Source organism: Cervus elaphus, chromosome 23 (genome assembly GCF_910594005.1).
Source record: "Cervus elaphus chromosome 23, mCerEla1.1, whole genome shotgun sequence".
In the NCBI taxonomy this organism is placed as follows: domain Eukaryota; kingdom Metazoa; phylum Chordata; class Mammalia; order Artiodactyla; family Cervidae; genus Cervus; species Cervus elaphus.
This window is the reverse complement of record NC_057837.1, coordinates 66,382,833-66,409,030: the sequence shown is the minus strand read 5'-3', so window position 1 is coordinate 66,409,030 and position 26,198 is coordinate 66,382,833. Positions and strand designations below refer to the sequence as shown.

Genomic DNA, 26,198 nt, shown 5'->3' with positions numbered 1-26,198 from the left:
TTTTGGTTAGTTTTCTGTGATTGTGATTTTCATTCTATCTGCCCTCTGATGGATAAGGATAAGAGGCTTGTGCAAGCTTCTGATGGAAGGGACTAGCTATAGGGGAAGCTAGGTCTTGCTCTGGTGGGCAGGGCCTTGCTCAGTAAATCTTTAATCCAATTTTCTGATAATGGGTGAGGCTGTGCTCCCTCCCTGTAGAACCAGACATGGAACAAGGTTCTATGGATCAAGGCTATGGTCTTTCCAGTGGTTATGTATGTTTGTGAGAATTGGACCATAAAGAAGGCTGAGCCCCTAGAATTGATGCTTTCAAACTGGTGCTAGAGAAGACTCTTGAGAGTCCCTTGGACATCAAGGAGATCAAACCAGTCAATCCTAAAGGAAGTCAACCCTGAATATTCATCAGAAGGACTGATGCTGAAGCTCCAATACTTTGGCCAACTGATGCGAAGAGCTGACTCATTGGAAAAGATGCTGATGCTAGGAAAGATTGAGGGCAGGAGGAGAAGGGGGTGACAGAGGATGAGATGGTTGGATGGCATCATCGACTCAATGGACATGAGTTTGAGCAAACTCCAGGAGATGGTGATGGACAGGGAAGTCTGGCATGCTGCAGTCCATGGGGTCGCAAAGAGTTGGACACAACTGAGTGACTGAACAACAATGAATTTATTTGTCCCATTTTTACTGCTCTCTGAACTTGTTAGGAACATATTCTTTTACAGTTCTTTTGGAATTTACCCTACAGATTTCAACATGTTAGCTAATACAGATTTCTTTTTTTAACCACTTCCTGGTACTACTAGTCTCTTAATATCCTTATCTCCTTTTACACTATCCATGCACCTTTTGTGCATTATTGTCTTGCATTTTACCTTCAATTTTGAAAGATATTTTTGTAGAGTGTAAAATTCAAGGTTAGCAGTTACTTTCTTTTATCACTTTAGAGATGTCATTCTGTTGTTTTGTGGATTTCATCATTTCTTTAGAGAAGCTATCTATCACTTCTACCGCTGTATTAGTTTTAAGATTTTTCTCTTTATTTCTGGCTTTTTGACTGTATGATGTGTCTCTGTGTTTCTCTTTGTATTGTCAGCTTGGAGTTTGCTGAGCTTCTCGAATCTGTGGGTTAATCTCTTTCATTTTGTTAGCCATTTCTCAGCCATTTGTCCCCCAGCAGCAGCCTCCTCTCAGAAGTCATGTATTTTGAGATTCCTGAAGACTGTGGTTTTGCGCATAGGACCCCAATCCTATATGACCACATTAAAAGCATCATCGTTTCTTTTTCATCAGTGACAGCCCTCAGCCTGGGCCTCATCATAAGCGTGAGCCACATCCAGAATCAGCAAATAGACCAAAGGAAAACAAACAAACCAGCTGTTGATTGTTGACTCACCGTGACTTTCATCCTTCACTGGAGTATTAGTCCATCTGGTCTTTGTTGCTTCTACAACTATTTGATGCTTTAAGAAATGGTTTTTAAAATTTCACTGGGTTTCTTTAGTTGTCACCAGGTATATTGGCCTGCTGTCCTCTACTGGAGCTACTTGAAAGGAGAATCTGTACAGATGTTTTTGAGTGCTTTGTCATACGCCAGATGCTCTTGCGGCTTCTAGGTGTATGGTTGCCTAGTCTAAAGTAGGTAAAACAGGCACAAACAAAATAATTCAGCATGCTGAATGCTGTAATAGCAGTGTATACGGTGCTAGGAGAAAGGTGAGTGTGACAGCACCACCTGTTTAGGGAATTGCAAGTTTTATCGCTTCACATGGTGCAGTTTCCATTTCAAGGGGCGAAGCAGTGAGAAATGAAGCTGATGAGATGGGCACGGGCCTGCTGGTGCAGAGCCCTGTACGCCGTGGGACAAAGGCATTTACACTTTAGGCAGGCTGCAAAGAGCAGGTGACGAATTTTAAGCATGGAAAAGAGTGATCCGGGTTTTTGTTTTAAAAAATTACTTACATGTCAGTGTGAAATGTGGATTCAAGAAGGACATACACGCAAGGCAAGAGTTGCCAAAGAAAAAAACATTATGATCAGTCCAATATTAAGTAGATGGTTATAAGCATCAATAGGTTTGAAAGATATTGAAGGGGAAGAACTGATGAAACTTAAGGGAAGAGTGGAATTAAGAGAGAGGTGAGGGGCTTCCTCAGTGACTCTGTGGTAAAGAATCCACCTGCCAAAGCAGGAGACACAGGTTCGGTCCCTGGTCCAGAAGAATCCCACATGCCACAGAGCAACTAAACCTCTGTGCCACAACTACTGAGCCTGTGCTCCAGAGCCTGGGAGCTGCAACTACTGAGCTCACCCACCACAACTACTGAAGCCTGCGAATTCTCGAACCTGTGAGCCGCAACCACCGAAGCGTGTGCGCCTAGAGCCTGTGCTCTACAACAAGAGAAGCCACTGCAGTGAGCAGCCCAGCCACCACAATGAGGAGTAGCCCCTGCTCGCCGCAACTGTAGAAAAGCTTGGGCAGCAATGAAGCCCCAGCACAGCCAAAAATAATTTTTTGTTTTTTTTTTTTAAAGGGAGGTGAAAGAATGCAGAGAGTCTAAGGTGTCTAGCCCAGGTGAGGACCATAACTCACGAAGGGAATAACAGCAGAAAGAGCAGATGAGTTCAGTTTGGGACAGGCTGTAGTGTACTCACTTCGCTAGCTCTGTTACAGTTTTCGTCCTGTAATCTGAGAACGTAGTTCCTGGGACCCCCAGGTTATCTTCCTGAAACTCCTGAGATGAATAAGAGAGATGCAGAACCCCAGGCCATTGCCTTCCGCCCAGCTTTAATCAGACACTGATTTTATCCGTTTTACATGCTGGGCTTCCACTTAAACTGTTCTATTTGAAGAAAGTTTTCCATGCTAAAAGGAAAAAAAGTTACTAAGCAGTGTTTCCTTCTTCATTCATCTTCCCATTTTAAGTCTGTTTCGAGTCACTTATTTGAATGGAGTCCTTTGGTAGGACGTGCAGTGCTACCCTCTCTGAATCCTTGTCTGTGACTCTTTGACCCTGATGGCTGCATCTCTTTACTATAAGTAGGGTTTGGGGGGGCCACAATCCTTTATTTCTAGTCAGTAGATGCTATTCCAGTGTCTTCTATTGCAAATGAGAAGTCCAAAGCTGGTCTTTTTGTAAGTTATTTGTTGTTTCTTCCTGAAGGCATATGTGATTTCCCCCCTTTTATGTTTTAGTGTACAGGAATTTTACCAGAATGTGACTAGATGTGTATCCTTCAGTCTTTCCAATCTCCAGGTAAATCCTTTTGCAGCTCAGGCAAGTGTTTCAGTTGTTTATTTGTTTTAGCTCCTCCATCTGTTCTTTTTTCTCCTTCTAGAATTCCCAGCTATTTATCTGTGGGTTCTCCCAGATCTGTCCTCCAAGCCTCACATTTTCTATCTCTTTGTATTTCTGCTCAGTTTTAAGATAGCTATACTTGATCTTCCCAGCCACTAATAGGATTGCAGTGAGTAACTGTCTTTTAAAAAAATTTTTTTAGTAAGTTGAGCTTTCTTGGTATGGAAAGACATGTTTTTAAAATTCTAGGAAATATCTTTTTGTCTTGTAATTGAATTTCCTTATTATTGTTTTTTCAGATTTTTATCTATCTCCTTTTGTTGTTTGGGTCACACTAAGCCCTGTCTGACTCTTTGCGACCCCATGGACTGTAACCCACCAGGCTCCTCTGTCCATGGGATTTCCTAGCCAAAAATACTGGAGTGGGTTGCCATTTTTCTTCTTCAGTGGGTCTTCCCAACCCAGAGATTGAACCTGTGTTTTCTGCATTAGCAAGCGGATTGCTTACTGCTGAGCCACCGGGGAAACCTTCTATCTCCTTTAGTTCTGTTTCTCCAAGGTTCACCACCTCAGGGGTGCTCTGCCTGCCTTTCCTACTCCTGACCTCTGTGTCCCAGTAAGTGGTTACTTCTTTCATTCTGTTGTTACAGTTCTAGTACCTCCGAATCATCGGTGTGTGAGCTGGTGCTGATGGAGTGTTTGTAGTCCTCGGCTTAGCTTCCTTAGCTTCTGGCATCCACACCTGGCATTTTGCTAGCCTGGATTAGGGAGGATTTGAGCTTCTTCCCTTCCCTGGCTTCTTGGAGGTCACAGAGACCAGGAACCTCACAGACCAGCAGTGCCCTTCCTCTCTTGGAACTCTGGGGACCAAACTTACGCCAGCCTAATCGTTGTCGCAGAGCCCCCTGCTGACCCCAGGGGAGAAATCCAGGACCAGCCGTCTCTCTGGGCTGAGCAGGTTTTGCCCACACCCACCAAGCACCACTTGCCTGGCAGCTGTATTGGGACAGGGAGAAGCAACAGACACTTTTATTTAAAAAAAAAATTTGTATTTGTTTGGCTGCCTTGGGTCTTAGTTATGGCATGCAGGATCTTTATTTGCAGCATGTGGAATCGAATTCCCTGACCGGGGACCGATCCCAGGTCCCCTGCATTAGGAGTGTGGAGTCTTAGCCACTGGACCACCAGGGAAGTGCCAGCAGACACTTTCTTGTCATCGTCTGTTCAGAAGCCCCCAGCAAAAAGAGAGACCACCAGGCTCGGTGATCTCTAAGCCTCCATGCCTGCCTTTTACAGCCACGCGTATTTATGGCCTCCAGCTTCAGCCCAGTCCTCAGTACCCGGGGACCACACTTTTATGTCTTCCCAGCATGCTTTGCTTTCCCCAGAGGGAATACTGGAGACTTTTATTTCTCTCCTCAAGCCCTCTGTTTCCCCTCCTTCTTGTTGACTGTCAGCCCATGACTTTGCATTTCCCCTCATAGAGAAAAAGAGCTTCTCTTGTGTAAAGTTGCTCAGCTCCTTCGACTACCTGTAAACCTGTCTCCTTTCCTGCCTGCCTGCCGCCCACCTCTCCATCCTGCCCCAACCTCTCTTCTCCCATGGTCTCTGTGCTCATGTGTGCTCCTGGTTTTCCCATTTCTCTGGCCGCTTCCTTTCATTTTGTTTTGCTTTCAGTCTCACCCAGTTCTGAGTCTTCTCCTGTATTACTGGCTGCCAGGGAGTCTTTTTCAGTGAATAAAGTTGATTCAATCACCCTCTGCTTAGAACCTGTCCATGATAAGAACAGGCATAACTAGTCCATGCTGGTAAAAGTCAGAGTAATGGTTACCTCTGGGTAAGTAACCAATGGGTAGGGGAAGTGGGAAATGATTGCAAAAGGGAATGAGGGATCCTTTCAGTGTGCTGGAAATAATTCTGTATCTTATTTTGGGTAGTGTTTCATGGGCCTCTGCATATATTGAAATTCACTGAGGTTTCTGTTCACTCCTCCCTTGAGTCTTGCCTCAAGCGTTTTCCTCCTGTGAAACCCAGGCTGCCTGTCTGAGTGTTAAGACATGTAGGTCTTCCAGGCTCATGTAGGACGGTAAGCACAGGTCTCTCCTAGTTCTTCATAGACCATGTTATCACTGTATATCTGCTTCCCTCACTGGACTGGGCGCTCCCGAAGACCAGGAACCGGCTCTTTTCCATTCCGTTGCTCCCCCAGCACCTCGTGCAGTGACTGGCACGTAGGCCCCCACTGAATGTCTGTTGAGTGCGAGTTCACTTTGTATTTGCTCTGAGCTTGGCCTTCTGTACTGAAAAGTCTCCTTCCCTCCAGCCTGCAGGATGTTTCCTCAGTGAGAGGAAGGCTGTTGCACAATGGCGGTGTTTGATACCCCAGAGGAGGCCTTCGGCGTCTTGCGTCCAGTCTGCGTTCAGCTCACCAAGACGCAGACGGTGGAGAACGTGGAGCGTTTGCAGGCCCAGTTACAAGCCGTGAGTGACTCTGCCCTTCAGGAACTTCAGCAGTACATCCTCTTCCCTTTGCGATTTACCTTGAAGACCCCAGGCCCCAAAAGAGAGCGCTTGATCCAGAGTGTGGTGGAGTGCATCACCTTCGTCCTCTCCTCAACATGCATCAGGGAACAAGGCCTCCTCCAGGAGCTCTTCTCGGAGCTCTCTGCCTGCCTGTATTCTCCCGGCTCCCGGAAACCCGCGGCTGTGTCCGAGGAGCTGAAACTGGCTGTGATCCGGGGCCTCAGCACGTTGATGCACTCGGCTTATGGGGACATCCTTCTGACTTTTTACGAGCCCTCCATTCTGCCTCGCTTAGGATTTGCTGTATCTTTGCTGTTGGGTCTCGCAGAACAGGAGAAATCCAAGGAAATTAAAATGGCTGCCTTAGCATGTTTGCGGGTTCTGCTCTTTCAGTGTGACTGCCAGGACCATCCCCGCGCCTTGGATGAGCTTCAGCAGAAGCAGCTGGGGGATCTGTTTGCTTCCTTTTTACCTGGACTCTCCACGACCCTGACCAGAGTCATTACAGGAGACTTCAAACAGGGGCACAGCATCGTCGTGTCTTCCCTCAAGGTCTTTTACGAGACAGTGAGTTTCATTATGGCCGATGACCAGCTCGGAAGGGTCTCAGAGGTCCCGGCGAAGCCTGCCGTGGAGCGCAGAGTAGCGGAGCTGATGGTTCACAGGGAAGCCAATTGGGTAAAAAATACTGGTGACAAGTTGACCATCCTTATTAAAAAGATAACGGAGTGCATTGCAGTCCACCCACACTGGAAGGTCAGGCTGGAGCTGATAGACTTTGTCGAGGCCCTCCTCTTGAAGTGCAGTCGGTCACTGATCGAGTCGGCTGGTCCCCTTCTGAAGGCCCTGGTGAGTCTGGTAAATGATGAGAGTCCTGAAGTCCAAGCCCAGTGCAATAAAGCCCTGAGGTGTTTCGCAGAAGAGAAGGTGGTGGTGGGCAGCAGAGCCTTCGCTGACGTCCTGTCAGAAAACCTGCACTCCCTGGCCACGTCCCTTCCCCGCCTGATGAGCTCCCAAGACGACCAGGGCCGGTTCTCTACTCTCTCCCTGTTACTCGGGTACCTGAAACTCTTGGGCCCCAAAGTGGACTTCGTCCTCAACTCTGTGGCCCACCTCCAGCGCCTTTCCAAAGCGCTTATCCAAGTTCTGGAGTTAGACGTGGCTGACGTCAAAATTGTTGAAGAGCGGCGCTGGAACTCGGAGCATCTGAGCGCTTCTCCAGAGACTCCAGCCGCGCGGCCCTGGGCTCCAATGCAGAGGAGATATTTCCGCTTCTTCACCGACGAGAGGGTTTTTCTGCTCTTGAGGCAGGTTTGTCAGCTGCTTGGTTTCTATGGGAACCTCTACTTGCTGGTGGATCACTTTATGGAACTGTACCACGAGTCCGTGGTGTACCGGAAGCAGGCCGCCATGGTCCTGAACGAACTGGTCGTGGGAGCTGCTGGGCTGGGGGTGGAGAACCTCCATGAAAAACACACTCCAGCCGACCCGGAGGAGCTGAGGGAGATCGTGACCTCCATACTTGAAGTATACACGAGCCAAGAAAACTGGTATTTGGTCACTTGCGTGGAAACTGAAGACGTGGGAGAGGAGCTGACGATGAAGTGGGCGGGCCTTCAGGCCCTCGCTTCTGGTGCACACCCCTGCCCGCCTACCTCTTCTCCCGCGTTCTCAAAGCCGAGTCCCACCATCTGCTCCATGAATAGCAACATCTGGCAGATATGCATCCAGTTGGAAGGGATCGGCCACTTCGCACACGCACTAGGGAAGGACTTCCGTTTGCTCTTGATGTCAGCCCTCTATCCAGTACTGGAGAAGGCTGGGGACCAAACCCTGCTCATCAGTCAGGCGGCCATCGGCACCATGACGGACATCTGCCAGGCTTGTGGCTATGACTCGCTGCAGCACCTGATCAATGAGAATTCCGACTATTTGGTGAACGGGATCTCTTTAAACCTGCGTCATCTCTCACTGCACCCCCACACCCCGAAGGTCCTGGAAGTCATGCTGCAGAACTCGGATGCGAGCCTGCTTCCTTTGGTTGCAGATGTGGTTCAAGATGTCTTGGCCACCCTGGACCAAATTTATGATAAGAGAGCTGCGACTTTTGTCAGTGTCCTGCATGCCCTGATGGCAGCATTAGGTAAATTGAGAGCCCTTTTTAATGCTGATGGGAGGGAAGGACTAGTATCCTTGTTTGCTGCATCTTGGTTTTTTTTGTTTGTTTGTTTGTTTATTTGTGGTTATGCTATGGAGGACATTCTTTCATTATTTGTATAGTTGGTTATCTGATCCCACGTGTTATGCTAGGGTTCCATTGCTTATGCGCTTATGCTTGTAATAGTCTCTTCTATCCCAACATGCTCAATGCTCCTGCTCTATCCCAGGGATATGAACCCTGCACACTAAATGTAAATGTTATTTTTATTTTACAGAGAAGGAAAACTAAAGTTCAGTGAACTCCTACTTAGCTGAGGTCACACAATTAATAAGGCAGAAAGTCAAGATTTATGATGATTTTGTTCTCTTCAGTATACCAGACTGCTTCTGACAGTATTTAGAGTTAGCAGTATCTTTGCTAATGTAGAACAGAACTAGCATGAATTATTCAGTCCACAGATAATCCAGAACAGTACTGTCCAATAGAGCTTTCTATGATGGTGGGGATGTTCTATATCTGTTCTGTCCAGTACAGTAACTACATGCAGCAAGTGTGACGGAGGGACCGAATTATTTTTATTTAAATAGCCACACATAGCTAGCGACTGCCATGTCAGAGCAGGCCTAGAAACTTCCTTTAACCTTTTAATTGTATGAGTTGGTTTGAATTTCTCTCCATCCCTTTGAACTTGTTGGGTATCTGTTGGAGGTATTAACCACCATTAAAATGGCAGAGTTTTTGGACTCTTAAGAAAAAGAATCCCTCCACTGGATAGTCCATCTTTGCATAAAAAAACAAAAACAAAAAACGAGCTATATACATGAGCTCCTTTTATCCAAAGGACATACATCCAGTGTTTATTTCAGTACTGCTAGTAGCCACCAAAGTAGGTGGAAAGGTCGCTGACCTCATTTTGTCAGCTGGCAAAGCCAAGACCACATAAGAAAAGTTTCTCAAGGAAGATGACTGAACAGGGGCAGTCCTCTGCCCTGTAGCTGATACCGCTTCCAGTGTTCATTCATGAACATGCAATGTAAATGTTCTTTAATTCTTTCATTATATAAAGGGTGGCTGTTAGATGTCAGACACTGTGCTAAATAATCAGGGTACAGCAGTGAACAAGACGGATAAACTCAAGGAGCTTTCCTGCTACTGTGAGAGGGTAACAGGAACAATAGCAGAGTGGTCATGGAGGGCTTCTCAGAAGAAGGGACGTTATTGCCATGACTCAGAGTTTGAGAAGGGCTCATCTTGGAGCTATCATGTCCTTTTCAGGGTTTTTAAGAATATTCAGCCAAGCGAATAGCAGGTGGAAGGCCTGGAGGGAAGAAAGGGCTTGGGGTCTTTGGAGAATGGGAGAGAGGTCACTGTGGAGAGAGTGACACCAGATGATATTGAAAGGGTGGGTAAATGTGAATCCCACAGGCCTTGTAGACCAAAGGAAGGAGTAGGGGTTGTATTTTGCAACCATGAAGAAGCCTGCATCCTGGGCTAGTCACTGGGAAAGCAGCGATGACCAAGGAGAACCTGGTCCCTGCCCTCGGGGAAGTGCAGCTAACACTGGCTGACTATTTATAGATTTTAGATTATGATCAGCTTCCATGGCCCAAATATTCCAGGGCCCAGACTCCTGCCCTTAGTGCTTTGGCGAACTCTACTATGTCTTAATTTGAGTTTTAAAAAATATATATTTAAAAAGTAAATAAATAAATAAAAATAAAAAATATATTAAGGCCTATTAAAAATATCCTCAGGGACGTCCCTGACAGTCTAGCAGTTAAGACTCCGTGCATCCAGTGCTGGGGTCACAGGTTTGATCTCTGGTTGAAGAACTAAGATCTCAAATGCTGTGCAGCATACACACACTCATGATAGTTGTGCCTGCTCAATTGTGTTGGACTCTTGTGTGACCCTTTGGACTGTAGCCCGCCATGCTCCTCTGTCATGGGATTATTCAGGCAAGAATATTGGAGTGGGTCACCATTTCCTCCTCTAGAGGATCTTTTGGACCCAGGGATCGAACCTCCTTCTTCTTGTGTCTCCTGCATTGTTGATGGATTCTTTATCCGCTGAGTCATTGAGAAAAGCCACAGTGTGTTAGTCACTCAGTCATGTCTGAATCTTTGCAGCCTCATGGACTATAACCTGTCAAGCTCCTCTGTCTATGGAATTTTATATATATGCATCAGGGTCTTTTCCAATGAGTCAACTCTTCGCATGAGGTGGCCAAAGTACTGGAGTTTCAGCTTCAGCATCAGTCCTTCCAATGAACACCCAGGACTGATCTCCTTTAGGATGGACTGGTTGGATCTCCTTGCAGTCCAAGGGACTCTCAAGAGTCTTCTCCAACACCACAGTTCAAAAGCATCAATTTTTCGGTGCTCAGCTTTCTTCACAGTCCAACTCTCACATCCATACATGACCACTGGAAAAACCATAGCCTTGACCAGACGGACCTTTGTTGGCAAAGTAATGTCTCTGCTTTTCAACATGCTATCTAGGATGGACAGGGATGCCTGGCGTGCTGCGATTCATGGGGTCGCAAAGAGTCAGACACGACTGAGTGACTGAACTGAACCAAACTGATATATATATATATATATATATTCTCTCAGGAGATATCTCATTTTGGGCCTTGAAAATGGAATTGCCTTGGATTGCCAGTGTCTTTGATCATTTCTAAAGGAGGGATCCTGTATAGCACCCTTTCCTTAAATTGTAGAAAGGAAAATGAGGATGGCAAAAGCTTGACTTGAGAACATCCTAGGAAAAGCTGCGAAAGTGGGGATAGCTATTCCAGAAGTTTCAAAATAACCCAGACAACACTTGCATTTTGAATGGTAAGCAGTACTGTGGGGAACGGATCAGCCCCGCATGAAGCAAAGTAGCACTGTCTGCTGGCGTTTCTTCTTGTCATCAAATTGTCTAACGATGGTCACATTCTCTTAAGATGGGAGTGGAAGTGTGGTCTCAGGGAACTTCTGAAAGGTTTTAAAAGAACCCAGTATGCCTTTCAGGAAACCGAGTTACTATAAGCACAGCGTTTCACACTCATTGACTAAAAAGCCCTAAGGTTCCATAGTGAAGGCAAGAACTGTCAGTTAAATTACTGCTTAGCACCAGCTACTGGTTGGCTGATTATTTGTAACAGCAGCAACAACAAAAAATTGAGTCTCTTTGAAAAATGAGAAAGCATCCGTACCACACACCCTGGCCCCCAAAGAACATGCCACATCCACACACGGGGCTGCTATATTGTTTTGATGGCCGCATAGTGTTCTGTTCTGCGGCTGCACCATGATTTAAGCAGTTCTTTCTTGGTGGGCATTTTGTTTGTTCTGATCTTTTTCTCCCCACAAAAAATGCTTCAGTGAGTATCTTTGTAGATCATTTTGGACGTGTCTAAGTGTATCTGTAGTGTAAAGTCCTAAGGCAGTTGCTGGCTTAGAGAGTGTTACATTTAAGTCTCTGATAGAGAGATACAGTTTCAAATTGCTCTGTAAAGAGGTTACACCAATTTAAACTCCCATCAGCAGTATAAGAGAAGTGCCAATTTTGCCACCCCCCTCACCCACCCTGTATATTACCTGAGCTTTTTGATCTTTGCTAATCCAGTAGGAGAAAAATTGCACCTTATTATAGCTTAATTTGCATTAAGAGTGAGGTTGAGCTTCTTTTCGTATGTTTAAAACCCATTTGTGGGCAAAGACTTTTTAATGTCTGGCAGTAGCCTTAAATCTAGAAAATAATCTTCGCAGCGTGTCTGCTTTCAGCACTGTAAATGCTGGGTACTGGCTTTAACCCATTGGGAATGCAGTCCTTCAGAGTACAGTAAGGACAGGTTTACATCTGGGCATCGAAGCATTGGCATAATCGATCCCTTCATGTAGGAACCTTCAAATACCGGACCAGGAGTTCTCATGTCCAGCATCTGCTCTCTGCCACTTCCAGTTACCTGCCCCTGGCATAGCCCATCTGCTATTGCTGTGACTCTTTGCAGATGCTCCTTGATGGAAAGGAGATTGTTGCCGTTGCTGTCTTAGTTGCTAAGTTGTGTCTGACTCTTTGTGACCACATGGACCACAACCCGGTAGGCTCCTCTGTCCATGGGCTGTCCTAGGCAAGAATACTGGAGCGGGTTGTCATTTCTGTCTCCAGGGAATCTTCCTGATCCAGGGATCGAACCCACGTCTCCTCCTTTGGCAGGTGGATTCTTTCCTGCTGAGCCACCAGGGAAGCAGAAAGGAGATTAGCAGGTGCCAAAGGTCATCAGAGACTTTGCCCTGCTGTCTGCAAAAGGAGGACAAAAATTCAGGCTACCGGGCTTTCTTATTGTTTTGTTCTTTAAGTATGAAGTGCCATTTTTGAAATGAAGCCCTGGGGGACCCCAATATATAAAAAGAGTTTAAACTAGAGCAGTGCTGGCCACAGAAGGGATAGAAACCCTGTTCCCACACTTTAACCTGCTGTCTCTGGGTGCCCTTCCTCTTGTGACCCTGAGACATTTCTGCAGAGTCCTAAGGCTCCTCAAGGCACAGTTTGAAAACCCCTGATTCGGTACCATTTGAAGCTTATTCCGTGGTGACACATCAAAAGTATTGGAGGATCACTGACAAAGGAAAAGCTTTGGAGAGAAAATGCCAGCCTTCTGAAGCATTTTGTATCAAATACCTGTGTGAGACTTGTCAGTTCTCAAGGCTCTGCTGAACCTCTCTTCTGCTGATAAGCGATGTAGTCTGCACTCAGAATTTTGTCTCTTGTAGCTGTCCTTCAGTCTAGCATATATACTCACTCAGCATGTATTTTGAGCGTGCACTCCATGCTGGGCAGATTGGCTTTCCAGGGGTGATCACTGGACCACAGTGTCTTATGGGAGATTCAGACACTAAACAGTACATGCAAGGTAAATACAGTAACTGCAAATGGTGATGAGTTGAAATGAAAGAACGTGTCTAAGATAGCATATAAGAGACCGAAGTTGGGATGGTACAGGAGTCAAGGGATGGCTTTACTGGGCAAGTGTATTTGTATTAAGACATGAAAAGTGAGTTGGAATTAACCAGATGTGACACGGGGTGAAAGTATTCCAGACAATGAGAACAGCACTTACAGAAGTTCCCAGGCAGGAGGGCACCTGACAGATTGGAGGAACCAGAAGATGGTCAGTGAATAGGCAGCCAGGAGTGGTTGGAAGAGCAGGTTGGAGAGACAGGTAGAGACTGGATCCTGTGGGAAGCACATGGGCCATGGCAAAGAGCTTATTCTAGTTAGAAGGTACTAATGCCTATTGTCAATGACCAAGGTGATCATTATAACACTTTATTTACAGCTCAGTGGTTCCCAGATGCTGGTCATCTCGGGCAACTCCAGGAGCAAAGTATAGGGGAAGAGGGAAGTCCTTTGAGCCAGAGACCATCAAGTCTCGAGAAAGGCCTTGAGAACCCCACAACAGCCGAAGACATCGAACAGTTCGTGCTGAACTACCTCAAGGAAAAGGATGTGGCAGCTGGGAACGTCTCAGATCTTGATAATGAAGACGGTAACTATCATTTATTTTGGCTTCAACTGTTTTGTTTGTTTTTTTTTTCCTTTCTTTTTGAAGCAGGTTATTGTAAAAACAATGAAACATTATAGAAAGTTTGGAAATAAGAAGCATCGTTCATAAGCCCACCATGCTAATGTAGGCATTCTCACTTTGGGTGTTGTCTTTTTCCATCCTTTTCTGTTGCAAGCCTGTTTTTATTTGATTGCAGCCACAGTTGAAATGTATGATACCCTTTTTGCATTTAGTTATATAAGAAGGAGCTCTTCACGTTGCTATGGAGTTTTCATAATTAATGTTTTAATAGCTGCTACTAAGCATCCATTCCCCTGTGGGAAGTTTAGGTTGCTTCTAGCTTTCCACTCTGATAAACAGTGCTGCAGTGTATGATTCTGTGCATATGACCTTTTCCTTCCTTTTGCATATTTCTTTATAAATCCCAGAAGTGGGATTTCTAGGTCAAGGATATGAACATTATTTTACGCCTGCCGAATTGCCTTCCAAAAAGGTTGTGTCAATTTATGCCTTCCCTTCAGCAGTCCAGGATTAATACTGGTTTCACCACAGCCTTGCCAACAACGGCTGTCACCAGTTTTACTTCTCACTAGTTCTGGTTATTTCACTTTGCATGTCTTTGATCACTAGAGAGGTCAAACATCTTTCTGCACGCATCTTTCCTAACAGTTTTTTCTTTCCTTACGCCCATTATCTTTTCATATACTTTGTCCATTTATTTTATTTATTGGTAGGAGGAGATTCCAGTGTTTTTCTTACCAACAGATATGATAAAGGAGAAGGGAGTTTAGGCTAGTTGAAACTCTGGCCTGTTGTTTTATTCACAAGCTCAATCTGGAGCTTCAGGTCACGGAAGGATTAATAAATTATTAGAATCTCCTCTGCAAACGTAAAATGCCAAGTCATAATGAGCTTGGTGGTCTCAGAACTATCCTAAATCGAACTGAGTCCCAAATTAGTTTGTTAGGTTGGAGTTGAGCAGATTTCTCTCTTTTTTTTTGGCAGTCTCTACTCTGAGGCTCTGGTGAACCGAAGCCAATATTTTTTTCAGGATAACAGGAAATAGTAGTTCAGTGCAGCTAACTACAACAAATTCCTTCTAAATAGCAGGGAAGCATCACAACCAAGTAAAAATTTATGCAGAGCTGAGTTGTTTTTCTCTCCAGAAACAGACTTTTCTGATCAGAAATCTATCCGGCTTTTTCGCCTCCATTTTGTTTCTGGAGCCAACCCAATCCTTGTAAACTGCACCCCTTGCACCATGAAAAAGAGGCATCTTGATCCCTGGTAATCCAGATTGGCCATTCCTATTTGAAATTCTAGCATCGTCCCTGAATCCATTCTTTCGTGATTAGGAACTTCTGGTTTTAGTTGATGTTCGCCAGGAGCAGAGTAAATGAATCAAATCTTTCTTACAATAGCAAGAATCCACAGCTCTCAAATAGCATTCCACAGTAGGTGAATTTCAAACAACCAGTCCTCCTCCAGAAGCAGAGTACAGCCTTGTGCTTATCATTATCACTCATCAAGTACACACCACACGCTTGGCATTATAAGGAATGTTTAGATTGATAGTGGTTTGACATGGGTTTTTTGTTTTAGCCATAAGTGCACCATGGGTATCTGAGGCCCCTTTTGCCAGGAAATCCAAGCATCCTATAAACACATTTTCCTTTATCTTTTCAGCATTGTTAGAGACAGATGTGGACTCTTAAGATTCTGTTTTTCCAGCAGAGGAAACTGAAATGGAAGAAAGTTAGGGGAGCAATACTGAGCTCCATGGAAATGAGCACAGCTGATATTGAGGATTGGGGGGAGGGGGATGGTAGGATAGAGGCTATAAGCAGAGGGAGGAAGAATTTCAGGGGAGGAATTTTGGCCTGGGTTTCACGCTACTCAAGTGTTTTTGTTTTAATTTACAAACTTACACTTATCTCATGCAATGTATCACTCCAGGCAGTGAAAATAAATAAATAACTGGTGACATTCATCTCATTTAATTCTCTCAACAAGCCAATGAGATATACATGCTTTATCCCCATTTTTTTCAGATGAGGTAACATGCGGTGAGAGGAGTTGCTAGTAGGATGTGGAGGCAAGACTAGTCCTCTGATCAAACCCCATCATTGTATATTGCACCAAGCTGCCCTGGTGTTATCTCTCATACCAGGATGTACAAGGCTTGATCTTGGCCCTCAAAAGAGCTTTCAGGCTGGTAAAGAAGACAGACATGTACCCCCTTAGTCAAAAGGAGAGGAAATAGAAAAAGGGCCAGAGGCCCACCAGGGAACTGCCCAGCCTCAGGGCTCCCAATTAGAACCTTGCCCTCTTATGTTTTTATTTTAAATATTTATGAATGGCAACTTAGAAAAGGCTAACAGTATAGGGAAAAAAATAAGAATCATTATCTCGTGCCCCCATCTCTGTTAATATTTTGTACTTCCTCCTGTCTTTATATAAAACTTTATATAATAGCACTCACACTGTATATGCAATTTTGTTTCCTGCTTTTCTCTTTTTAACACAATGTTATTTCATAGCCCTTGATAAACACAAATTTTCAGGCCTTCATAACATGCCATTCATTCTATGGATCATACCATGGTTTATATAACCATCCCCCTACAGTGGACATGGATGGTTTCCCCCCAGTTTTTAGCTGTTAGAGGTAATGCTTTGGTGAATATCTTGACTCGAGCTTGACCCACCTTTTTTACATGGTTTCCTTGGGATCAGTTCCTTGACATTTTCCCTCTAAAGTCTTACTCCAGATCTGAGGTTAGGAGGTTAAGTTGAGCTGCAGCATCTCTCAGAAAACACTGCCCCCAGTTATGCTGTTTTTCCAGAGGAGCAGTCAGACCCTCCCGAAGTGGAGGCGGATGACACCGGTCCCCACGTGGAGCCACCACTGCCAGTGCAGATCCAAATAGCCACAGACGTGATGGAGCGCTGCATCCACCTGATGTCAGATAAAAGCCTGAAAATCCGCTTGAAGGTCAGTGTGCAGCCCTACCCCTGCGTTCCCAGAGCAGCGGGATGAGGTTTGGTCTGCGGGCAGTGACTGCAGGGTGAGCAGGAGCCGCCCTTATCTCCGGTGCATGTGCGGTGGCCAAGAGAAGGCCTCAGGAGGAATTTATCTGTGGGATGCCATCTTAGTCTTTCTGTATCGACCCAGATGCCAAAAGGGAGCCGAGTCCCCTTGATGGAATTAAAAAGCACAAAGTTTCAGAGTCATCGCGTCTCCAAGGGAAAAAAAAAAGTCACATGCTTTAGGAAGGATATCATTTTCTGTGCTGACTTAATGCGGGACACAGGTTTTAATACTTTAAAGTGGTCATTCTTCTAAGCCTGACTGTAGCCCTTATCTCTGTTTCCGCTTCCATTCTCATCCTAGGCCAAGCATCAACACTTTTCTTAATCTTACATCCTCGCTTGCAGGCAGTTTCTGAAGCAGCCTCCCCATCAGCAAGGACTTAAACTATACAGTAGTGATTCCAATAATAGGCCAGGGGGGTGGGGGCAGGGTGAGCATGGGGGGAGCTTTCAGATCATCTGGGGGCAGATCTGACACCCACAGGAAAGCACAGCCTGACCCACTCCTCCATACCCCCAAGCAGGAGTGAGAAACACAGCCGCCTCCATGAATTACTGATAGTGATGAGAGCACTTCACCCTGACTAGGGACAGTGGGCTGGGAAACTCTGGCCCACAGATTACTTCAAACTTCATCATCTGGGTTTTGTGGGACTTGTTTAGTCTTCCCAGAGATACTTACTTCTTAGTATTTTCTGTTCCATTCAAGAGTTACTTTTCAGGTGCCTTTTGTTAAGTGGTGTCTGGTTGATACATTAACAAAGTGTCTTCCCTCTTCTGGACACTTTGTAGCAGCCATGTATGAAAGTGAAAGTTGCTCAGTCATGTCAGACTCTTTGTGACCCCATGGCTTATATAGTCCATGGAATTCTCCAGGCCAGAATACTGGAGAGGGTAGCCTTTCCCTTCTCCAAGGGATCTTCCCAATCCAGGAAATGAACCCAGGTCTCCTGCATTGCAGGCGGATTCTCTACCAGCTGAGCCACAAGGGAAGCCCAGCAGTCATGTAACCACTGTAGCTATGGAGAGCGTCAGCACTGGAATCAGATCGACATACCCAAGTTCAAATCCTGGCTCTGTCCCTCACGTCACCTGGAGTAGATCAGTGTACCTTTTTGAGCATCTTCTGGTTCATCTGTAAAGTAGACATGATAGTACCTACCTCACTGAGTTATTTGCTATAAAGAAAAAACAGCATGAGGTGTGGCATTTATACTCATTCACTTATTCACTCAGCGCTTATTGAGGACTGCTACAGATCAGGCAGAGGGTATGTAGAAGGAAATGAAGCAGACACGATCCCTGTCTTCATGGAACTTTCTGTGTCTCGAGGGGAAAGAGGTGATGCACAAATACACACATGTACGTGGAGGAAATGCTGTGAAGATAGTAAGAGGTTCTGTGATAGAAAATTCACACCTGCAGTAAAGGTATTTGGGAACCTACTCTTCCCACGGCCTGTTGAATAAGAGGGAGCTTATGTTCCAATTTAGAGCAGTTTTTTGGGTGACGTTTAAGCTTATAGGATGAGAAGGAACCAGCCCTGCAGGGGCAAAAGGGAGAGGAAGAACATTCCAGGCAGAAGGGGGAAAACCTGCATCTTTGAGTCAATGACGTATGATGTAACTTGCCCAGTTAGTGACAGAACACACATCCAAAGCCAGTCAGCGATCCCAAAGCCATTTCCCCCTGCATACTACCCTGCTCTCCTGAGGTTTTTCTTCTTCCCCTAACTATTCGGCCCTCAAGGGCAGGGCCTGTTTTGTTCTCTGTTTCTGTTCCAATCCTCCTATGACCAGCACATCCTAGGCATCCAATCTGGGTTTCCTGCAGACCTCACTCTGTCTTCCTGACTCACATGTGTGCCCTCATCTCCTCTCTGCTGGGGGGAAGCCTGCCCTGGTCATCACGGCGACCGCTGCCTGTGGCCCTGAGCAGGCCATCTGTCTTCAGTGAACTTTGAGACCTGAGAGATCAGGAGACATATTTTCAGAAAAGGTAAAAAAACCAAATTGACATCTAGGCTATCCCAGACCTCCTACTTGATCTCTGCTTAGAGGTAACAGAACCCGATCTCCCTCTTCCCTCCCAGCTTTTTCCTCCTCCCCTGTTCCTGTCTCATAAAGCTGCACCTGCATCTATTCAGTTGCTAAGCCTGAATCCAAGCAGCTCTTTTTAATACTTCTCTTCACTTCCCCAAAGAGCAAGTCCTTCAGCAATTTAAGCCATTTCATCTCCAAAACAGATCTCAAACGCTTCACATCCCTGCCTCTGTCTCCACCATGTGGCCGCGTGACTCCACCCCCACGCCACCCAAGTGGATGTATGTCTTAGCTTCCTCCAGTGCCTCCTCACTTCTCACTCCCACTTCAAGTCCCCTCTCCACTCAACAGCCAGAGTGACCTTTTTAAAACATGAATTGTATCATAATCATGTTCCTGAACATTCCCCTGGCTCCCCACCGCATTTAGTACCAGATAAAAAAGTCTTAACATGATGCCTCCATGGTCCAGCCCCATCTTACCCCTCCTCTGTCACGCTCCATGCTGCCCTGCTCTAGTTTCTTTTTATTTATGCATTTATTTGGGTGTACTGGGTCTTAGTTGCTGCATGCGAGATCTTTGTTATATCATGTAAGATCTAGTTTCCTGACCAGGCATCAAACCCAAGCACCCTGCATTGGGAGTGCTGAGCCTTGGCCACTGGACCACCAGGGAAGTCCCAACTCTTCCGCTTTTTATGTGACTAGCTCCTGCTCATCCTTTATGCCTCCTTGTGGAAGTTACTACCTTGTTTCTGCCTTGCTCATCTCCTTACAGCAACCTTGCAAGGAAGATACTGACATCCCCTCTTTTGACAGAGGAGGAAGCCGGCCCAGCAGCCCTCCCAGCAGTTTGTATGATGTAGATCCCTCCCTTTAGTGTCTTTGCATTTCTCCCTTGACTTTGTCCTTCGTAGCACTCGTCACAATTGGCAATCATTCATCCCTTTATTTGTCTTAGCTAAGGTCTAAGACCTTGGATCTTAGCTAAGGTCTAAGACCTTGGATCTTTCCCCAGTTGACCATAAGCCCCCCATGAAGACAAGGAAACATGTATTTTGAACATACGTATTTTGTCCCTGTGTGCCTCCCACCCAGTGTACCTCACCAGTAAGCTTGGCATGTAGTCAGGAACTCATGAGTGTGTAAGCTTGATTCTTCTTAAGTGGCGACTTGATCTCAGGTATTTGGTTTCCAGCCTTTACGGTCTGCTGCAATCACGTCCTCTTCCCTTTCAGGTCCTGGATGTGCTGGATCTGTGTGTGGTTGTTCTGCAGTCCCACAAGAACCAGCTGCTTCCCTTGGCTCATCGGGCCTGGCCCTCGCTCGTGCACCGACTCACCAACGATGACCCCCTGGCGGTGCTCAGAGCCTTCAAGGTACCGCACCGGTGCCCCGCTGCCGTCAGTCACAGGGATTGGGGGATGGAAGCTGGAAGCTCAGCAGTATTTTGGGGGGATTGGTTCTCCTTTTATCTGATGTGACCTACTATACCTTGAAGAAAGTACAGAAAAATAAGAAAAGCACGGAGAAAAAAAAAATGAAAGTTTCCTTTTGAATTTGAAGCAGAATGAGTGAGCTAGTAGATGAAAGGGCCACCAAGATCCAGTGAGCACCTCCTGTGCCCCAGGCAGCATGCTTGGCAATTCTCCACGTGTGAGCTCATCTTACAACACCCTTGCAAGGAAGAGACTAACATCCCCATCTTTGACAGAGCAGGAAACAAGCCCAGAGATGTTGAGGAACTTTCTCAAGATCACACAGCTGGGGACTTCCCTGGTGGTCCAATAGTTAAGAATCTGCCTGCCAATGCAGGAGACAGAGGTTCAATTCCTGGCCCCGGAAGATCCCACATACCTCAGGGCAGCTAAGCCTGTGCGCCACAACTACTGAACCCACACTCTAGGGCCCACCGCTGCACAAGAGGAGCCGCCACAATGAGAAGCCCACACACCACAACTAGAGAGTAGCCCGCCGCTCACCACAACTAGAGAAAGCCCTCACACAGCAGTAAAGACCCAGCACAGTCAAAAATCAAAACAAAGATCACACAGATAGTAAGTGATAGAACCTGAATCTGTGAGTTCATGCCCACGTTCTGTGCATGGCACAAAGAGTCAAGGTGAAGAGGCCAAGGGTCTGCAGGCTAGCAGTGGGCACCCTCTATCCAGGTGGGCAACTCTGGACAAAGCTCATGGCCACCTAGCCCACCTTTCTCATAGTTGTTATTGTCGAGGATAAAATTAGACTATTTGGTGAAATGCTTTGAAAAGGTAAAAGCCCTCTGTGTATGCATGGTATTATTCTCCCTGACTTAGTTTGGCGTATGTTAGCACACATATTTTGGCTTATTTATTTATATTCTTCCTTGTTCTAAAAAGCACTTAAGGCAGCTTACAGAGATACATTTATCGTGGCAAGCTAACATAAGTTAGAAGTGGGTGAGCAAGATAAGGCAAAGAAAAAAAGATGTGTAGGGATATAAAATGAAGCCAGGGATGCAACTGATATACTTGGCAAAAATATATTGTTTCTGTAAGATTCTTCAACATATACTGGACCAAAATGCAAGCTTACATTGACAACGTACAAAATTGTTAACGTATTTTCAAAAGCAAAATGTGCAAAGTGACACACGTGTGTTGACGGTGGGGCGGGGTGGGGAGAGAAAGAGAGAGGGAAGAAGGGAAGTTAGGGGAAGGGAGGAGGAAGGAGGTCTTGCTCAAATCGTACTCATCTGTGCTGTTTCCTTTAAGAAAATTAATAGGTTATCTGAAATGACAGCAAGTGTGGAAAAACAAAAAAATATAAAGGTGTATGCACTGTAACTGAGCCCGCTTTCCCACTGGCGACCCTTGAGCTCCGTCAGGCCTTGTGCAGCCCAACTGAGGGCCCTGAAATAAGTGCCTCATTCTCTACGAAGTCGGCAAGTGCTCTCGGTGCTGGATATGCCTTGCTTACCAATTTTTAAAGAAATTCTTATTATCCTGTACAGTCAGTCCTGTGCAGTGGGGCAAAACGTTTCAATATGTTCTGCTAGAGAAAGTTTAAAACGAGACATGCAAAGAGACTGCCTGTTGTGCAAATTGGAATGAGGAGGATGTACATAAGAGATTGTGCCAGGGAACAGAAGGAACTCTGACTCAGCTCTGCCCACCGGGGTCCCTGCCCAGACCCAGCCAAGGACCTCAGCCAGTCACTGCCCTCCCGACGCCTGCACATGGCAGCAGCTGAGCTGGGCCTGGGCTCCGGGGCCTGTTTGTGTGTGTTCAGCCAGCTAGAGTTAAAAAGCCCAAGTCTTTCCTTCAAGGGCTGTTAGGAAGATTCAAGAAATGATCTATGTGAACTGCTTTAAGCTCTTGGGGTTTTTTTTTAACAAAAAAGGGAGGAAAATCCAGGTATTAACCAAATTATTCATCCAACCCAAGATTCCTTTGAATTATTCTCCACGTAATCTGTATTTATGGATAGAAGCAGCCATGCCTCAGGAACAGAGACCTCCTAATTCATAACTGTCAGAATCACAAACCGTGGGCAAGGAATTAACAGCAATAATTCTATTTTTTTTTTTTTTTCCCCAAGCAGAGACTGAGATGAAATTGAATTACCAAACATTCTCTTAAGCACTCTTGCTGCCTTCGCGATGTTCAGTCAGTGGGTTGGGGACTGTTTCCGCAGGTTTTGCGTACCCTGGGAGGCAAGTGTGGCGATTTTCTAAGGAGCCGGTTCTGCAAAGATGTCTTGCCAAAGCTGGCTGGCTCTTTAGTCAGCCAGGCTCCCGTCAGTGCCAGAGCTGGACCAGTTTACTCCCACACGCTGGCCTTCAAGTTGCAGCTGGCCGTCTTACAAGGCCTGGGCCCCCTCTGTGAGAGACTGGACCTCGGTAGGTACCAGCCAGTTTCGCCTGGACCCACACCCCATCCTCTCTGTCTCACCCCCTCTGTTGCCCTCTTTACTTGGCCCTGCTCCCCTCATCTCCCTTCCTGTGCACATCCTTTCATCTCACTTCAGCCTCATTTATCCATTTACCTTGCTGTGTTTTCTGACTTGGGGATGGAGTACAGAGCCCATGCATCTTGCCGAGCTGTTCCAGTTTCATCCAACAGCAGTGGGTTACTGCTCATCCCCGGTGAAGTCTGAGGGCCAGCGCTTGTTTTGTTTTTCCTCTCTGCAGGTGAGGGTGACCTGAATACAGTGGCGGATGCCTGCTTGATTTACCTCAGTGCCAAGCAGCCCGTGAAATTACAAGAGGCGGCCAGGAGGTACGTCTGCTTGATCACCCGCATCTCTTTTACGTTTGTCCTAAATTATGGATGATTTGCTAATGGCGAGCAGAGTGGAGGCATCTCTGCTCCTTTCTCTTCTCTCTCTCCTCGCCAGGTTAAGATGGGTTCTTTAACTGTGCCAACATCCAGAGATGGCATTTTGACTAGACGCCTTTCTCTTTGAAAGTAACCTTTTCTGCTGCTGCAGCGTCAGCAACAGTTCCAAAGGGGCCAAAAGCATAAAGACAGTGTCCTGGAGGGGAGCAGGCAGAGGGTGACTGGCTTCCAGCCCTCCTCTTCTGGTGACCCTGGCACCTCTCTCTCAGCTCCCCCACTCGCCAAGCAAAAGCATTGGGTTATTGATCCAGCAAACCTTGGCTCCACAGAATGTCTTAATGGTCTTCAGGTGCCACGGACCCTCACAAATCGTCTGCAGCACTGTGTATGTGTGTGTGTGCAAGCAGACACGTACATGTCTTTTTCTAGACGGAGTCTACATCACTCATCTGATATGTAATAGGAGCCTGTGAACCAAGAATCATTCAAAACCCCTAGACTAATGATTTAAAGGGCCTTTTCAACTCTGAAATATGTGATTCTCATTTCTAAGAGATTTGCTTATTGAAGAATAGCTCTACCACCTCTAACGGAAGAACCTGTGTCTGGTGCCTAGAGTCCTAAGGAATATTCGGCAAAAGCTATAACTGAGCACCGCAGCCTTCCCCTGACTTGAGACCCACAGTGCACCCTGACCCCCCTGTCCCGAGCCCTCCTTCTAGCCGGCAGCAGCCTGCGCCCTGGAACTGCCATCCTTGGTTGTCTGCAGCGAAGGCGAAAGCTGGCCGATCTGCCTGGCCCTGCCGCCTGCCCTGGGCCTTAGAGTTCCACCTCCCCAGGCAAAGAAACAGCCCCTCCCACTCCATCAGCTTCTGGAAACGCGCCGCTAATCTTCTTTGGTGCGGTCAGCGTCATCTCGCTCCCTGAAGGGCTGGAAGGCTGCTCTCTGTGAGTGAGGAAAGCCCACTTGCTCCCTTATAAACCTTGCACTCTCTGGGAGTGATGGAAATATCTCTTCGAATTGATTTATTATCCTTTGCAGTTTTCTGCTCTTGATTTCCCCAGTTCCCTTTTTTCTTTCTGTCCCTTACCTGTCACATCCTCTAGGCCCAGAATCAGTCATGGTTTCTCGAGCACAGGGCGCATCTCAACCAGCTTCTTGTCCCCAGACATTCTCGTTCCTTAAAGATGAAAATCGTCCTCCCCCAGGCAGAGTCCCTGAAGCTAATTGTGCTCTGATTTAAAGTACAACTCACGAACATGACGAATCCATCTGGAAGCAGATTCTTCTGGGTGTCTATTACGATCGAGAGTCTGAAAGATCTGGTTTTTCTCATCTCCCGTCTCATTCTACTTTTCCTCCACCCTCCCCATAGCCGTCCTTCAAATTCAGACCCATCAAACAGGCTAATATTCACAATTCATTATCTTTTCATTTCTAATTTTCTTTTTCTTTTCTTTTTTTTTTTTTTGCCATTGAAAGCAATCAAACCTAAGCTGGACCTTGCTGACTTTTGAGTTGGAATTCCAGGTGCCTCGGGAGGAGGCGGGTGGGGCAGGAGGAGGTTGCTGCCAGCCAGCCTGACTGCCTTGCCTTTTGTTTGCTCCACCGCATTCCACTCAGGGTTGAGTCAGATGACCTCCTTCTGCCGGGTGGGGAGGAAGTGCAAGGTTGATTGCTTCACGTAGCATCATCTGCAAACTTATTTTGAAGTCAGGGGAAAAAAATACCTGTTTTGTCCTTGATCTAGAGTTGATTTGGCATCTTGATTCAGAAATTAATAAGCTCTCTAAATGGGAGAAGAAGTCTGAGACCATAGGCAACCTGGTCCCTTTGTGAGTCTGATTGCAGAGCAAAGACAGGGAGAAGGGTGGGCCAATGAGTATGAAAGCAGTCAGACCTCCAGGGACTAATGAACGAGGTCCCTGAGTGAGACAGAGGCCCCAGCTCAGAAAATGGCCGCACATCCATCCAGTTGTTGGTCCTTAATTCTCCTCTTTCCTTCACACGCCGCATCCATTCCAGAAGTGAAGCCTGTCTATCTAACTCGCAATATCTCTCTTAACACTGTCTGCTTCTCCTTACCTTCAAGCTGCCGGGCCAGGCACCCTCATCTCTTTACCCGATCCCCTGCAGAAGCCTCTCCCCAGCCCCCTGCTTCCACGCCTGCCTCTCAGTGTTCCTCCCCACAACTGTCAGTGACACCCCTACCCACTCAGGGGAGAAGAAAAGGCTGTGTGTTCTTTGCCAGGGCCCACAGGGGAGTTCTGTAACCAGAGGGTTACAACAACTCAAGCCTCAGCTCCATAATCAAAAGAACTAGTACAAACCAGAGCCGTTCAGAGATGCCCCAACTCCCTCCGGGGTAGTGACTTTCTGGCATTGGGCAGGTGACAGGCTCGCTTTGACTGTAGCGGGGCTGGTGAGGAAACCTGGGAGGACAGGTGGCTGCTCTGAGGGTCCCCCCACCCCAATGCAGAAAGAAGGTGGAGGAGCAGCTGTGTCCGTAGGTCTGGCAGGTGGGGGTTCGGTGAGACCTCGGCAGGGCGGCCTCCCTCATATGGGGATGGAGACAGACTCAGCAGCTCCAGGCAAGTTCCCCTTTGCGTGTATTCACGGTTGGATTTTTCCTTCCTCCTGTTTGCTTCTCCTGGCTCCAAAGAATGACCAAGCCTGTGTTTGCTTTTTTAATTTGTCATATTAAATATAGCCTTTGTGGCAGGCTTTTACATCCCGGCTGTAAACTCTAGAAATGGAAATTGATCAGGGGGTGGTTGATATAACCGAGGCCATAAATGCTAAGAACGGAGATGCCATTCCAGTTTAATGCTTTTATCTAGCGAATGTGCCTTGTAAGGAGGAACATAAATCTTGCAGCTTGGTTGGGGGGAGGGGGCGGGATGGGGGGGCATGGGGGTGGGTGGTAGGAGTAGGGGTATAATCTTGCTGTTTGTTACCACCAGGTGTCACTGTTAACTGGCTGTGCAAGAAAAAATACCAACTCTCCCAGAGTTCACCTAGTTAAATGATTTCAGTGGATAACAAATGAGAAAACCATGTTTGGGGTGTGGGAGGAGGGGTCAGCATGTCACGAGCTATAAATAAGGCCCAGTCCCTGAGAATAAGCACTGGAGTACAAAATAACACGTTCTATCAGCCACACCCCCATCTCAGCCTTGGGGAACTTAACTGACATAAATT

The 26,198-nt window shown here is 46.5% G+C and overlaps 1 protein-coding gene across 1 annotated transcript in view; it reads left to right on the top strand.

The window, feature by feature from the left end:
• TTI1 (TELO2 interacting protein 1) overlaps positions 1–26,198 on the top strand; it is a 41,005-nt gene that overhangs the window by 4,749 nt on the left and 10,058 nt on the right. Inside the window, exons 2-7 of the mRNA XM_043882907.1 lie at positions 5,623–7,965; positions 13,313–13,522; positions 16,387–16,535; positions 19,913–20,053; positions 22,353–22,557; positions 22,849–22,936. Of these exons, the coding sequence (XP_043738842.1) occupies positions 5,664–7,965; positions 13,313–13,522; positions 16,387–16,535; positions 19,913–20,053; positions 22,353–22,557; positions 22,849–22,936 (3,095 nt within the window). The 5' untranslated portion in view covers positions 5,623–5,663. The remainder of the gene's footprint in view (positions 1–5,622; positions 7,966–13,312; positions 13,523–16,386; positions 16,536–19,912; positions 20,054–22,352; positions 22,558–22,848; positions 22,937–26,198) is intronic.